This window comes from Hypanus sabinus, chromosome 25, assembly GCF_030144855.1.
Source record: "Hypanus sabinus isolate sHypSab1 chromosome 25, sHypSab1.hap1, whole genome shotgun sequence".
In the NCBI taxonomy this organism is placed as follows: Eukaryota; Metazoa; Chordata; class Chondrichthyes; order Myliobatiformes; family Dasyatidae; genus Hypanus; species Hypanus sabinus.
Genome location: NC_082730.1, coordinates 11,970,036 through 11,986,537, shown reverse-complemented (window position 1 = coordinate 11,986,537; position 16,502 = coordinate 11,970,036). Strand labels below are relative to the sequence as shown.

Sequence of the window (16,502 nt, the reverse complement as noted above, 5' to 3'; positions counted from 1 at the left end):
TTTTACTTGCACAGGATCGGTCTGTGTATGCTCATGTGTAGTTTTTCTTTGTGTCATTCCATTGTATTTCTTTTTTTACATGTGAAAACCTGCAAGAAAATGATTCTCAAGGTAGTATATTGTGACATGTACATACTTTGATAATAAATTACTCCCCGTGAATCACGTGGATTTCTTCTGGGTCCTGCACTGTGAGTATGGGTTTTGTGTGCTGGAGGGCATGGTTATGCTGAATAACTGCAAGAGATTCTGCAGGTGCAGAATTCTGGTCATTTTGTGCCAAGACAGGGGTCTCAGCCCAAAATGTAGCCTGTTTATTCCACGCACACATGCTGAGTTCTTCCAGCATTTTATGGTTGCTCTTGAATCGTTTTTGCTCTGTAAGGGAAGGTTTCTCTGTTATCCCTTATCTAAGTTCCTGCCCTTCAATGGCTCTCTCAGCAACATGGGCAAATCATGCTTTTTCTTTAAAATATTGCACAATTAGTTTTCTCACCTTTGAAAAACAAAGTTTCTTAGCTTCCTGAAACCTCTTGGGCCCTAATACTATTGGAGAGTGTGGTGCCATACTGTCGTGTATTACATTGTCTTTCGTCTTTATTGCTCCGCTGTGGGAAAAGTCAACTGCTTTCCCACAAGAACAATGAGCTACTATTAATATTGTCAGAATACTGGAACTCACAGAGCAAATGAATCAGGCGGGCCTGCAGAAACAACGCTTAGAACATAGAACAGGACAGCACAGGGATAGGCCCTTTGGCCAACAATATAGTGCTGAACTCATTCATTTGGCACACACAAAATGCTGGAGGAGCTCAGCAGGTCAGGCAGCATGTATGGAAAAGAGTGAACAGTCGATGTTTTGGGCTGAGACCCTTCTTCAGGAATGAGGAGGAAGGGGAAAGGTACCAGAATAAAAAGGTGGTGGGGTGGGGGGGGGGGGTAGGGGATGGAGGCTAGCTGAAAGGTGATAGGTGAAGCCAGGTGTGTGGGAAAGGTCAAGGGCTGCAGAAGAAGCAATCTGATAGGAGAGGAGAGTGGACAATGGGAGAAAGAGAAGGAGGACTGGACCCAGGGGAAAGTAATAGGCTGGTGAGAAGAAGTGAAAGATCGGAGTGGGGAATACAGGAAGGGGTGGGGGAGCTTGTTCTCAGAAAGGAGAAAGCCTCCCTTTCCTTATTCTGACTCTGATTTCCTGCATTCAGCCTATATCCCTCTAAGCCCCCCTCCCTCCATGTGCTTCTTAAATGATACTATTGTACCTGCCTCAACCAGTTCCTACATCAGCTCATTCTATATAACCTGTGTGAAAAGGTTGCCCCTCTGATCTCTTCTAAGCCTTTCCCCTCTCACCCTTACTGTCTGCCCCCATGTTTTATATTCCCCTACCCTGGGGAAAAGTCAGTTACCAGCCACATTATCTATGCCACATCATTTTAAACATTTCTATAAGGTCACCCCTCATTCTCCATGAAATGAAGACTCTCCCTCTAACTCAGCTCCTCTATTCCCAGCAATATCCTCGGAAGCATTTTCTGCTCCCTTTCCAGTTTGACCACGTCTTTTCTATACCAGGGTGACCAGAAGCGGACACAGTTCTCCAAGTGCGGCCCCACCGATGACATGGACAACTAAAACTTATTACTGAACTCGTCTTCACCACTTTTGCACCTCTGATTGTAACAAGTTGGTGTGTCTAAATTTTTGGCCGACTGTTTTCTACCTCTGGATTTTGGCCACCAACCAATCGGCTACTGGAAAAAGTTGTGGCTCATTTACTCTGTTTAAAGCTTTTTGAACGTCAACTTCGTCTAACACGGCCTCTCTTCTTTGCCCTACTCCACAATGCTTGTTCATCAGGTATTACTATGCTCTGCCACAGGAGCGTAATTAGATCATAAGGCTTAGGAGTAGAATTAGGACTGTCAGCCCATTGAGACTACCCCACCATTCCATCCGGCCTTCAATCCATAACCTTTGATGCATGCCATTACTAAGCAACAACCTATCAATCTCCGCATTAAGTACACCCAATGATTTGGCCTCCACCATCTACGGTAATGAATTTCACAGATTCAAAGGTTCATTTATTATCAAAGTGTGTATGCAGTATAGAACTCGGAGATTCGTCTTCTCCAGATAGCCACAAAACAAAGAAAAACCACGGAAGTCAGTTCAGAGAGAAACAGCAGACCCACGCAGAAAAAAAAAGAAGGTCCACACGACCATTGACCCCTCCCCTCCCAAACATCCCTCCCCCTGCATGAAACGCCACAGGAACATCGGCCCCAAATCCCCAACCCCCACACAAAAAGCAATGGGAGAAATTACAGAATGTAAAAACCATAGGACTGAAAAACTCCATAGTCCATAGTTCAAATCCATAAAAGCAGAACCTCAGCAATATCCTCCAAGATCATTGAAAGAGAGAGACATGCCAAGGCCTATCGCCCGGGCACCATGAATGGCTACACAGGCTCCTTCTCCGGTTCAGGGAACAGAAGGCGGGCAGTTTGCACTCACACCTTCCACAGTCGCCGCGATGTTTCAATCTTCCTCATCACTTTAATCGGTGAAAAATGGAAGTTTTAATCGGCAAAATGGAGTTGCACCTTGGCTTAGAGTTTCTTCGTCTCGAAGCTCTGATCTAGGCCGTTCAATATATGGTAAGATCCAGTTGGAGGTGATTCTCCTCCCTCTCCTGGATTCACTGAACAATGCACAATTATATGCAAAGCCACTGATTACTGATGGCAGATTCTGTCACGCAGATAAATTGCTGATAGCATGTCCTGCAAGCTCAATAAGAGCCTGACCCAACTGGCCTTAGGCTGGTATTTATGAAGCTCCATTTGTTTGATTTACTGTACAGAATAATCTCTCTACAAACAACTGATATTTCTCCTTCCTCAAGCCAAGCATGAAGTCTGAGACCTTTTGCCTGATCACCAGTTTGCTAACACTTTCCACTTCAGACTTGGCTTGGAACTGCAGTATTCCCGCACCAATGTTTAATCATTTTCAACATCTTCACAGTATAAACAAAGCTCCTGGTTATGAGTCTACTGGTAAAAACTTAGCATAACTTACAAAATGCTGGAGGAACTCAGCAGGTCAGGCAGCACCAATGGGGGGAAATAAAAGCTGGTGTTTTCTGCACAGACCATTCTCCCATCCATAGAACCGGCCGAGCTGCTCCAGCAATTTGTGTGTGATGCTCTGGATTTCCATTATATGCCAGACCTCTTGCATTTAGAGCCCAGCGTAATATGTTTTTATGTTGGAGGCATACAATAAGCACCCACTAATCCAATGTCCTCCCCATGACAGTGTGGGTTTCCTCCAGGTGCTCCGGTTTTCTCCCAGGTTCCAGAGGCATACAGGTTAGGGTTAGTCAGTTGTGTGCATGCTGTGTTGGTGCCAAAAGAGTATGATACCTGCAGGCTGCAACCCGTAGCACTCGTGGACTGTGTTGGTCATTGATGCAAAGGAGGGATTTCATTGTATGCTTCAATATTTCAGTCTACACGTGACAAATAAATCTAATCTATAATCCTTAATCTGATGTAATATCCCTTTAATTATTTCAGGAGCTTCCCTACCCAACACCTGCCCCTCCATGTGTGGCCGCACAAGGGGCCTAGAAATTGGTCCTTCCCCCTGAGACCCTTAGTATTGGCTTCATCAAGTTTCCCTCAGGACATCAACCTGCTGCCTGGACTGAACCAGTTTTTGACATTTCCTTATGGACATCTCACTATGCTGAGGGACCCTCAGGCTCCAGTGTGTGTGTGTGTGTGTGTGTGTGTGTGTGTGTGTGTGTGTGTGTGTGTGTGTGTGTGTGTGTGTGTGTGTGTGTGTGTGTGTGTGTGTGTGTGTGTGTCCCACTGGTAACAGCCTGTAAAACAGAGAGTTCCCTGTTCAGGATGAACCATGATACAGACCCTTGCATCTTTCTCCACATCCTCTTCTCAAACCCAGAACCGGCAAAAGGGTGACCTTTTGTCTCTTCCCTACTACGTCATCCTGCAGTGGGAGTGATGCTTCTGGGCATGCAAGCAGGATCTGACAGGGAGGAGCCCTCTCACCACCAGCCAGGCAAGGTCGGTGCCTGTTGGTGAGGCCTGGCGAAGGACCAGTGCACATTGTAACCTCATGAGAGCCCCACTTCCTTCCTACACACCTAAACCCTGCTTCCTGTGCTCAATTTAAACTCACAGTGACCCTGCTTCCTACGATCTCAGTAAACTCACTGGGAAATTTGTCATAATCCCGTGTGACATTTGTAGACAGTAAAAGAGTGTTGTGGGAGATTAATGGAAATATTCTGTAAAGTCTGCCAGCCCAGCCTTTTACATCTCAAAGATTCAAAGTATATTTATTATCAAAGTATGTATACAGATTACAACTCTGAGATTGGTTTTCCCACAGACAGCCATGAAACAAAGACCATGGAACCCGTTAAAGACGAGATCAAACACACAAAGTGAGATAAAAGAACGAACTGCACCAACGGCAGAAAGCAAGCGGACAACGCACAGAACGCCAAACATCAAACCAGGAGTCCAGTAGCATTCATTTTTGTTCAGCTCAGTGTCGCTTTGCTAGCCCACTGCAGGCTGCAGGGTAAAGCATTCTTTGCTGATCACATTGCACCGATCGCACTGATTAAACCGCTCAAAAACAGCAAAAAAAAGAGTAACCAGAACCCAGAAATACATGCAACGTGAGCCTGCATTTGTACTGTAGTGGACTGGTCTTTTTTTGTGTTCTAATTGTGTTATTTCTTGAAAAGTAAGTATTTATGATTTATCTATGTTTTCTTGTGGAAGTGCTTATCTGATGATCAATGCCTGTGATGCTGCTACAAGTAAGTTTTTCATTATACATGTACACACACGTACTTATCCATGAGACAATAAACTCAACTTTGACATTGAAATATCATTTTGAAAATCTTTTGCCCGATATGTTCCAAAGTCTGTAGCAAAACAGTTTGTGGGGTCAATGGCTTAAGTGCTTATATCATAATTCCCATGCAATAGTTCTGTCAAAGCAATAGATACTTCTCACAAAATGAAAGATGTGGAAGGATGTGCAGAGAAGATTTAATAGGATGTTACTTGGATTAAGAGGGTAGGCTGAGCGAACTGGGGCTTTTCTCTTTGGAGCAAAGAAGGACAAGAAGTAACTTGAGCGAGATGTACAAGATGATAAGAGGTATCGGAAACTACTGTTTACTTTTTAATAATACTTTTAATAAGATTTGTATTTTTAAACAAGCTCTTGTGTTTTTCACACTCACTGGCAGAAAGCGGTATAGCTAAACTAACAGTTTATCACCATTTTCATTTTTCATGGCTAAGTATTAGCACATTATCCACATGATATAATTGTTGTAATTATGCAGTCTATTAGCTAGTTTATGCTCTATCTAAGGATTTTTAAAAAATCTTATCAATAAAAGTGATTTTTTAGAAGCACCATCTTTTATTCCTTTAGGTTAAACCCCTTAACAGTAATTCCCCTCTTAGCATCATTTCTCAGCTTTTTATTTAGTTTACTTAGTGCTTGTATGTTTGTTTGTACTCTAAAATAAACAGAAATCTAGGAATTAAGACTGCTGACCACTTTTGACTCCTGATAGAATCCCAAGAATCATAAATTAAACAGAGATCCAACAGAGGCATAGACGAAGTGGGCAGCCGGAGACTTTTTCCCAGTGTGGAAATGGCTAATACGAGAGGGTATCGCTTTAAGTTGAATGGAGAGAAGTATAGGGGGGATATCAAAGGTAAGTTTTTTTTTACACCGGGAGTGGTGGATGCATGGAATGCCCTGCAAAGGGTAGTGCTAGAGGCAGATACATTAGGACGTTTGAGAGACTCTTAGATAGGACCATGGATGATTGATAAATGGAGGGCTATGTGGAAGAGAAGGATTAGGTTAATGTTACAGGAGGTTAAAAGGTTGGCACACCATGAGCCAAAGGGCCTGTGCTGTGCTGTGGTACTCTGTGTTCCCTTCCCTATCCTGGGAGTGTCAAGGCTGTTGAGAGGGAACTTTGTCCAACTAATACTTGCTGTACTTGGGACCGAAGGTTGAATTTTCCATCCACTGACAATCATCACCTTGATGACAGTTGGAGTTGAACTGTGACAGTGCAGGAATTGCTATTCAAGATTATTTGATGTCATTTCCAGTACACAAGTGTAAAGGAAAACAAAATAATTGGTACTCTGGATTCTATGCAGCACAAAAAGAAACACAATAAGATAAAGAACATCATAATAAAAAAAACACATTATCCTATGCCCTATGTTTAAAACTAACTGAAAGAACCAGTACCATGACAGATAACTTGTCGTCCAAAGAGCCCCGTGCGTACAAGTAGCCATTGCGCTCCTCCGCAGAGAATGGTGGGACCTCCCATTCTTCTTCTACTGCAGGGACCACATCCAAGTGGGCGATCAGGATGTATGGCTGGAGAGAGTCATTGGAGCCACTGACGGTGAACAGGTGACTATAGTTGGCAACGGTCTCATGGTGCACAACGGGTGAGGAAAACACGTTTGGAAACACTGCAAGGAAACAGAAAGCAACACACAATTATGAGGGGCATGGGCAGTTGGATACATGCAAGCTTTTTCTCCTCCGCTCAGGCAAGAGTAGAACTAGAGGTCATAAAAGCAAGAGAGTCAGCAAATACTGGCCAAAATGCTCGAGGAATTCAGTAGGTCAGGCAGCATCTGTTGTCGTGTGAACAAAATCACTGCAGAGAAGCGCTGGTAGATATGAAGCAGTCATTTTATTCGACAAAATGAGACACAGCAGGCATCATATTGCGACCCCTTTCAGAGGAAGAGGCCTGCTTCACCCAATGCTACACGGCACTTTCTGTGCTAAAGATCAAAGGACAATTCCATATTTACAATGCATCCACAATGTGTTCTTTGAACTAACCACCACCTTTACAACTCCCTCCTCACACCCACACTACAGCCACCCAAATGAATTTAAATCAGCATTAACTGGTCTTCTGATTAACTGTGGTTCACAGCTCTTAGGAACCCATTGCACAGAGCTGCATTTTAAATTTAACTTCAGTCTACAGTCAGATTTGAAGATTGGTGGCTGAAGTTAGTTGCTGAAATTAACATCATCTACATATACCTCTCCACTATCTACGGATATCTCCGTAGATGCTGCCTGATCTGCTGAGGGTCAGGAAGAAAGAGTGAAAGAGTGATGGAGAGAAGGGAATTGAGGTACAGGGAGGGATGAGAAGGTGGAGGGGATTGAAGGAGGGAAGAAGAGAGGGTCGGTGAGGGACCTGGAGTGAGACTATGGCAAAGAATTAGAGTGACCCAAGCCCAGATAAATAAGATTACATTTCATACATAGACTTGATGGACCATCTGCAACTTTAGGACAGGTTACGTGAACAGTTTCCAATATTTCTGAGCTGAACTTGGGAGCTTAATTCAACCAGATAGTCGATCGCAGTAGTTGGAGCTGATGATTCTATGACCGGGAAGTCCATTTCCTACCATTAGACTCTATTAGCTAAATTACTGGCTGAAAATACAGACATGATGCAAGACAGTAACATAATCAATGGAAATGCTTGCACATGGAAATGATCAGGTAACACACAGAAGGCTCCACTCTAACAAGGTAAGCCCTCTTCCAGATTTCAATGGTATTCTGACGGGGAACTTCCCCCTGTAGCTCTTCAAGTGAAAGTAATTTATTTTGATGCACATCTGTCATTGGCTTCAGGTTTCGCTAAAGGCAAAGATTATTTTTATTTTGAGATACAGTGGTTCCGCATTGCCCAGCAACCCTCCTATTTAACCCTAATCTAATCACAGGACAATTTACAATGACCAATTAACCTACTCACCGGTACATCTTTGGACTGTGGGAGGAAACCCACCCGGTCACGGGGAGAACGCACAAACTCCTTGCAGACAGTGCAAGGGATTGAACTCTGAACTCCGATGTCCCGCTAGTGTAGTGTCGCGCTAACCACTACTCTACCATAGTGCCGGCGACAGACTTTACCGGATGTTTCAACATACTTGTGACAAATAAATGAATTTGAATCTGAGCAATGAAGGATAAACTAATTCTGCCACACAACGTTCTTTATTTCAGATTTCCTGCAACTGCTAAAGGCCAAATCTCTGTTCCCTCTTTGACCTCATTAACCCCGATTAACAAAAAGAAATTTAACATTACTACTGCGATGTAAAACTCCACCATGGAGCTATGAGAGGAACAGGGCTGGGCACAGGGCTAGCAAACCCCATCCCATTAAAGCCCAGAGCTACCGGATCACCAACAAAAGTTCCTAAGACCTCATCCTTGGGTGATGAAGATTTTCAGATATCAAATGCAGATGGTCTACACCTGGGACAACTAGCCCAGGAAAGAGGTCTCTGGTGACCTGCCTGTCCTCAGTAGGGGTGATGGGCTTGAGAGCATGCAATGTAAGGAGCCATCACAAACTGACAGCACCACCACCTATGCCATTCAGTCTTTCCTGCTCTCCGTCCTATCGTTCTCTCAAAGTTTATTAACAAAGTACGAGGGTGTCACCATATACCATGCTGAGATTCACTTTCCTGCAGGCATTCACAGTAGAACAGGGAAGTACAGTCGAATCAATAGAAAAATACAAAGACTGACAAACAACCAAAGAACGAAAGAATATAAACTGTACAAATGCAAAAAATAAATAAATAATACTGCAAACATGAGTTGCAGAATCCATGTAAGTGAGTCTGTAGGTTGTGGAATCAGTTCGGTGTTGAGGAGAATGAAGTTAATCGCACTGGTCCGGGAGCCTGATAGTTGTAGGGTGATAGCTGTTCCTGTTCCACCCCTCCCCCTGCTCTGCAGCTTCATTTTCTAACTTGTTATGGAGCCGCGATATTTCTGCTTCTTTCTCCAGGGTGCTGTCTGGTCCACTGAGTATTTCCAGCTCTCTTTCCCCTTCCTTGCCGGCTGGTGGCGTGATGGCATCAGCATTGGACTTCGGAGCGAAGGCTTCCGAGTTCGAATCCAGCCCGCTCCCTTGCACGCTTTCCATCCATGCTAGGTTGAACGTCGAGCTAGCAACCGGGCCTCGTAAAAACAAGAAAGCCTGCTAAAAAAACGCCATCACGATGGTATTCTGATGACTCCACTCGGAGTTAAGGGCTTTCTTCTTCTTCTTCTTCTTCTTCTTCTTCTTCACCCTCCTCACCCTCCTCATCTATTTATTACCTCCCCCACCCGGACTCCCCTACTACCTGGTAACCGCTACTTCTCCCTCTCCTTCTGCCTTTCCTTTCCAGTCCTGATGAAGGGTCTCAGCCTGAAATGTTGACTGCCTATTTCCCTCTATAGATGCTGCCTTGACTTCCTTCAACATTTTGTGTATGTTGCTCGACAGTTTTATTATCAGTGAGTCATTCCAATTCCATTAGAAACAGATACCATTTGTTCTTTCGAGTTATTTATCTGTCTAATTGTGAAGTTTTATTGGCTGCCCCAGAGGAACAAACCCCTAGCCTGCTATCATAACCAACAGAGAGTTTGTTCTCTGAATTCTGACTGTTGGGGAACATTGAACACCACAATCAGGTTCACAGCACGTTGCAGACAGGAACAAGTCTCTCAGCCCCTGAGGTTGTGCAAGACTAATTGAACTCACAATTAAATGTTCAAAGTTCAAACACCAAAGTAAATTGATGATCAAAGTACATATATGTCACCATATACAACCCTGAAAGTCATTTCCTTGTGGGCATACTCAATAAATTAATAACCATTACAGAATCAATGAAAGACCACCCAACTTTGGTGTACAACCACTACTTGTACCCCTCCTTCACCCTTACTTGGACTCACCTAATACCTGCCAACCGCTGCTTCTCTCCTCCCCCATCCCTCTCATCTAGACTCATCCACTACCTGCCCACTGCATTGAACGCAACTAAAATGTCCAACTAAACTTGCCTCTTTTGCCTACTCAATGCCTATATCCCACCATTCATTGCACATCCATGGGCCCATCCAAGAGCCTCTTGAAAGCCTGAAAGCCTCTATCATATCTGCTTCCATCACCACTCACCTCAGCAGCACATCCAGGCACCTACCACTCAGTATAAATCTTGCTCCAAAACCATCTTCATTGAATTTACCCTGTTCACCTTAAATACGTGCGCTCTCACATTAGACATGTCGGTCATAGGAGAAAGAGACCGGCTGTCTATCTACGTCTCTCATAATCTGATGACTTCCATTGGGCACATCAAAAGTGAAGAGTGTGCAGGCAGATGAGATTAGTTTCACATAAGATTAGATTAGCTTAATTTGCCTTATGCATATCGTAAGATACAGCTTAATGTATTGCTGCTCTTACGACCAACATGGTCCGAGTGTGAGCTGGGGGCAGCCCGCAATGTTGCCATGCTTTGGGCACCAACATAGCATGCTCACAGCTTACTGACCCTAACTCATACATCTTTAGAATATGGGAGCAAATTGGAGCACCAAGAGGTCACAGGAAGAACGTACCAACTCCCCACAGACAGCGGGGTGATTTGAACCCTAGCACTACAAAGCTACCATTCTACCCTCAAATTGGCATCAAGATCAGCACAGACTGATGGGCTGAAGGACCCATTTTATGTTCTGTAAAATGGTGGAAACACCAAACAGATGCGGCTGCATCTTTGAAAATTGAAGCAGATTGTGTTTTAGGTCAAAGGCTCTAAAATGCAATTGTACAATACCGAAGGAGAGATTAATGTTAATGAAAATCAACGGAAAAAGTTTTCTGAGGAGGATGGGAATGTTCATCTGGTACTGTGGATGAATTTTGGGGCAAAGCTGAATATTCATATGAGGGGAAGGAAAAACATTGCACTACGTTCACTGTTGTGGCCTGTGATTTCTGACACTTGAAACCCCCTATTCTCTTATCTCCTCCCCCGTTATTCTCAACATCCCCTTTCCCAGCCTGTCCTTAAATCTAAAACAGTTCTGAGGCAGGGTCTCAGCCGAAACATCAACCATCTCTCTGCCTCCACAGACGCTTCCCGGTCTACTGAGTTCCTCCAGCAGTTTGATTTATATTCCTCCATCTGCCGTCTCCTTTGTCTCCTTGAAATTAGTTTCTTTGTACACGCTTTTTCATCATCTCTTTAAATATTTCTTTATTTGTCTTTTGTGTTGTATCATGAAGCACCTCAAGGTATTGCTTAACAATGTTGACTATACACCCAGTGACTACTTTATCAGGGTCACCTGTACACCTGCTTGTTCATGCAAATATCCGATCAGCTGATCACGTGGCAGCAACTCAGTGCAGCAAAACATGCAGACGTGGTGAAGAGTGACACACACAAAATGCTGGAACAACTCAGAAGACCAGGCAGCATCTGTGGGGAAAAAAAGCACAGTTGATTTTTCAGGCCGAGACTCTTCGGCATGGTGTTCAAACCGAACACCAGAGTGGGAAAGAAATGTGCTGTAAGTGGCTTGTGCTGTAAGTGTAGAATGGTTTTCAAGGCCAGCAGACTGATCTGAGCATCACAGGGACTGCTGATCTCCTGGGATTTTCCTGCACAACAGTCTCTAGGGTTTACAGAGAACTGTGAGAAAAATGAAGAAGTATCCAGTGAGCAGCAATTTTGTAAACAAAAAATGCTTTGTTAATGAGAGAGGTCAGAGAATGACCAGACTGGTTCAAACTGACAGGAAGGCGATAGTAAATCAAATAATCGCGCATTACGACAGTGGTGTCGAATAAAGCATCTCTGAACACACACAACATTGAAGCTAGAAGTCTTTGGGCTGCTCAGTGGACACTTTGTTGGGCGGAGGAGGCAGCTAATACACTGACCACTGAGCGTATTTTCCCAAGTTCCGTCTCAATCACAGGCGGAACACAGCGATCCATTGTCTCAGCCGGCTAAGAGCAGTGCTAAAAGTTCATTGTGAGGCTGTTCACCATTGAGAGGGAGAAAAGTGACTACCAGGAATAGGGAACCGTAACTTGCCTTATATTGAACAGGTGTTAAATTTGAAACCACGATAAGGCAACCCTCAGGATGGTGGAGCAAGACTTCATATTCCACTTAGGCAGCCTCCAACCTGGTGGCATGAATAGCAATTTCTCCTTTTGGTAAAAATAATCCCCTCTTCTGTTGCCACACTGGCCTCTTGCCTCTTCGCATCTGCCAATCACCTCCCCCTGGGTCCCCTCCTCCCTCTCTTTCTCCTACAGTCCACTCTTGTCTCCTACTAGATTTCTTCTTCTCAATCCCTTTACCTTTCCCATCCTCCTGGCTTCACCTATCCACCTTCCATCTGTCCTCCTTCCCCCCCCCCCCACCCACTATGGTTTTAATCTAGCATTGTTCTGTTCCTTTCCAGTCTTCAAAAAAGGGTCTTGGCCCAAAGTGTCGATCGTCTATTCATTTCCATAGATGCGGCCTGACTTTCTGAGTTCCGCCAACGCTTGTGTGTGTGTTGCTTTAAATTTGAAACATCCTTTTTTCTGATAAACATTCTGTTGGAGTTATCTTACAGGAAGTCACTTGACCAGGTGACAAAGAGAATTTGCAAATTTCAAGACATTTCAGCAGGCAGGCAATTCTCTGGGGTTTGAAGTTCTGGTACAATGGTAAAGTTATTATTAAAAGTGTCAGATTCAGGGAAATTTCCTCTAAAGGAACTTCCTCTCCTTCACCCCCAGCTCAATTTCAGCAAAACACCAGCCACGTAAACAGAAAAGAGCACTTAGAGAGCATCATAGTTACTTAAATTCTTATTGAACTTTGCCAATGAATTTGTGAGCGTGCATGCGCATTTGTGCATTGTGGTGTATGGGTGGTGTGTTACCATGTTTGAGGGCCCATATACAGTATGTAGATGTGTGTATTCTTGTTGGTTTGTACTTGTATGCATGCATATGTGAACTTGTGTGGATCTGTGTGTGTGGGTTATGTATATATGTTGGCTTGTGTTTGTGTGTATGTGTGTGTCTTTACACGGATGAGTTTGAATGTGCATGTACGTTTGTGTTTGAGTAGGTGTATGTATGTGTCACGCTGTTTTGGTGTGTGTGTGTGTGTGTGTGTGTGTGTGTGTGGGTGTGTGCTTTCATGTGCAAAAGCCCATATATGTAGGTGTGTGCATACATGCTGGTTGGTGTGTGTGTGTGTGGATTGGGTGTGTATAGTGTTGGTTTGGGTTTATGTGTGTGTTAATTCGTGGTTGTGTTTGAATGTGCACGTATGTTTTGGACGTGTTTACGTATGTGTTACTCTGGGCATGTGCATGTGTGCTTGTGTGCATTCGTCCACACGTTTCTCATTGTGTGAACTGAGTTCTTTACAAAACACAATGAGTAAATCTTCAACATTTTGAAACTGGCTGGAGGAATGCAGAATCAGTTAACATAGCTGGCTCTGCAAATGTGAGTTCTATTCAGAAATAAAACGTTCCAATATCCAACATGTTCCATTCCCTTAATTTACAGAGAGATTTAAGGTGCTAAACATAAGGGTGAAGTAGATTATTAATCACAGCAGTTGAAGAAGGCAGACATTGCTGAGAGGACAATCAACGGTTCCCTTTGAGAGAGTTAACACTGATGATTAACAGAGCAACACACACACACACACACCAAATGCTGGAAGAACTCAGCAGCAGGTCAGACAGCATCTATGAGCAGGATAATCAGTTGGCGTTTGAGGTGGAAATCTTTCATCAGGACTGGAAAGGAAGGGGGAAGGAAGGGCAGCAGTACAATCCGGCAGGTGATAGGTGAAGCCAGGTGAGGGGGAGCTGGGATAAAGTGAGAAGCTGGAAGGTGATAGGTGGAAAAGGCAAAGGGCTGAAGAAGAAGCAATCTGATAGGAGAGGAGAATGGATCATGGAAGAAAGGGAAGGAAGGACACAAGGGAAAGGTGATGGGCAGGTGAGCAGAAGGTGTACGAGGGGAGCCAGAATGGGGATAGGAAAAAGGGAAAAAGGGGTAGGGGGAGCTAGTACTGTAAGCAGGAAAAGTTGATGTTCATACCACCAGCCTGGAGGCTTCCCAGCCAGAATATTACTCCTCCAACCTGAGAGTGGCCTCATCATTCCAGTAGAGGAAGTCATGGACTGAGATGTCGAAATGAGAATAGCAAGTAGAATTAAAATGGGTGGTTTCTGCGAAATCCTGGCTGTTGCGGGTGGAGTGCTTTGTCACTCCACCCCAACCCACAGTGGATCTCACCACTGGATACAGTAGATGACTCTGACAAACTTGCAGATGAAGTGTTGCCTCACCTGGAGGCACTGTTTGGGACCCTTAATGGACAGGTGGAGCACTTGTTCCGCTTGCAGGGATAATTGCCAGGAAGGAGATCAGTGGGGAGAGATGAATGGACAAGGGAGTCACAGAGAGAGTGATCCCACTAGAAAGCAGACAGTGGTGGAGGTAAAGATGTGTTTTGTGGTCAGATTGCACTGAAGAAGGCTGACGTTATAAAGAATGATGTGCTGGATGCAGACGTTTGTGGGGTGGTAGGTAAGGAACTCTATTCCTGTTATGGTCGCGGGATGATTGGACGAGGGCGGATGTCCAGGAAATGGAGGAGATGTGGGGCAGGGCAGCAGGGAAGGGAAACCTTGTTCTTTGAAGAAGGAGAATGTTAAAGAAGAAGTAGAAGGAGAAGGTTGTAAACTTAGTCAGCTCCATCTTGAGTACTAGCCTCTGCAGTATCCAAGACACCTTCAAGGAGTGGTGCCTTAGAAAGGTGGCCTTTATCATTAAGGACCCCCATCACCCAGGACATGCCCTCTTCTTATTGTTACCAACAGGAAGGAGGTACAGAAGCCTGAAGGCACACACTCAGCGATTCAGGAACAGCTTCTTCCCCTCTGCCATCGGATTCCTAAATGGACATTGAACCCATGAACACCATCTCACTACTTTTTTTATTTCTGTATTTTTTTGCACTATTTATCTTTAACTATTTTATATATACTCTAATTCAGTATTTTTTTCTCTATATTTATTTTTCATGTATTTCATTGTACAGCTGCTGTAAAGGTAAGGAATTTCATGACATATACTGGTGATATTAGACTTGATTCTGATTTTGATTCATATGTTCTGGAAAGGAAAGCCTCATACTGAGAATGGTTGAGAAGGAGGCAGAGGAACTGAGGAAAGGAAATAGCAATTGACAGTTGACAGTTGATGGGTCTCGGTAGATAAGGATGGAATATCTCCTTGTCTGATGGACATTATTGAACCAAATTGTTCTTTAGTGACACTCCTGTCATTCATTGATCAATGATGCTCACTCTTACCACAATGTTTCATTCTGATCGTAACACAACTTAGTATAACAACAGCTTTGTTCATGCCCACAAGAAACTGCAATGACATGTAGATCACAAAAACCAGCCTCTGTCTACACTTCTCACTGCCTCAGTGAACCAGTCAATATAATCAAAGGCCCTTCGGCCCGTGGTGTAATGGCATCAGCACTGGACTTCGAGGTGAATGGTCCCAGGTTCGAATCTGGCCAGCTCCGAGCATGCTTTCCATCTGTCAAACTAGCAACACAGCTTTGTAAAAACAGACAAATGCTAAGGAAATGGCAAAAAGGTGCCCCCTGATATGCCACAAGCTGCGAAAAAGAACGACGACGACAACAGTCAAAGGCCCCACCACTGTGGAATTACCTCTTCTCAACCTCCCTACAAGCAGAAGATGCAAAAGACTGAAACCAAGGAGAGCTTCTATCCCACTTTTATAAGACTTGTGAATTGACCTCTTATACGTTAAAGATGTACTCCTGACCTCACAATCTGCACAGTCTAAAACAGTGGTTCCCAACCAATACCAAGCTAGGGATCCATGGACCCAGGTTGGGAAACCCTGGCCTACACTTTCTGCTGCCTCGTACAGCACACAATATAATCAAAGACCTCATTCATCCCACACATTCTCTTTTCTCCCTATTGCATCAGGTAGAAGAAGTACGAGCCTAATGTACCTTCAGGTTTAAGACCAGCTTCTACCCATCTGTGCAGTTCCCTCGTATGATAAGACTAGGGCGGCACGGTGGCGTAGTGGTTAGCACACAGCTTTACAGTGCAGGCAACCTGGGTTCAATTCCCACCACTGCCTGTAAGGAGTTTGTACATTCTCCCGTGACTGTATGGGTTTCCTCCGGGCGCTGCACTTTGCTCCCACAGTCCAAAGACCTGGTTAATTGCTCAATTGTAAATTGTTCCATAGTTAGGCTAGGATTATATCGAGGGATTGCTAGCTGATGTGATACTCCATGCTGTATCTCAATATATAACTAAGATGGGCACTCGACCTCATAATCTACCTCATCCTGGCCTTGCACCTTATTCCTGCATTTTCTCTGTAAATGTAACATTTTTATTCTGCATTATTGTTTTCTTTGTACTGCCTCTGTGCAGTTACAATGAAG

At 44.1% G+C, this 16,502-nt stretch overlaps 1 protein-coding gene across 2 annotated transcripts in view; it reads right to left on the bottom strand.

Moving 5' to 3' along the window:
* Positions 1–16,502, bottom strand: part of LOC132381015 (N-fatty-acyl-amino acid synthase/hydrolase PM20D1-like) — a 109,411-nt gene that overhangs the window by 84,762 nt on the left and 8,147 nt on the right. For both annotated transcript variants that reach the window (XM_059950099.1, XM_059950098.1), the window contains exon 2: positions 6,349–6,581. In XM_059950099.1, the coding sequence (XP_059806082.1) occupies positions 6,349–6,581 (233 nt within the window). The remainder of the gene's footprint in view (positions 1–6,348; positions 6,582–16,502) is intronic.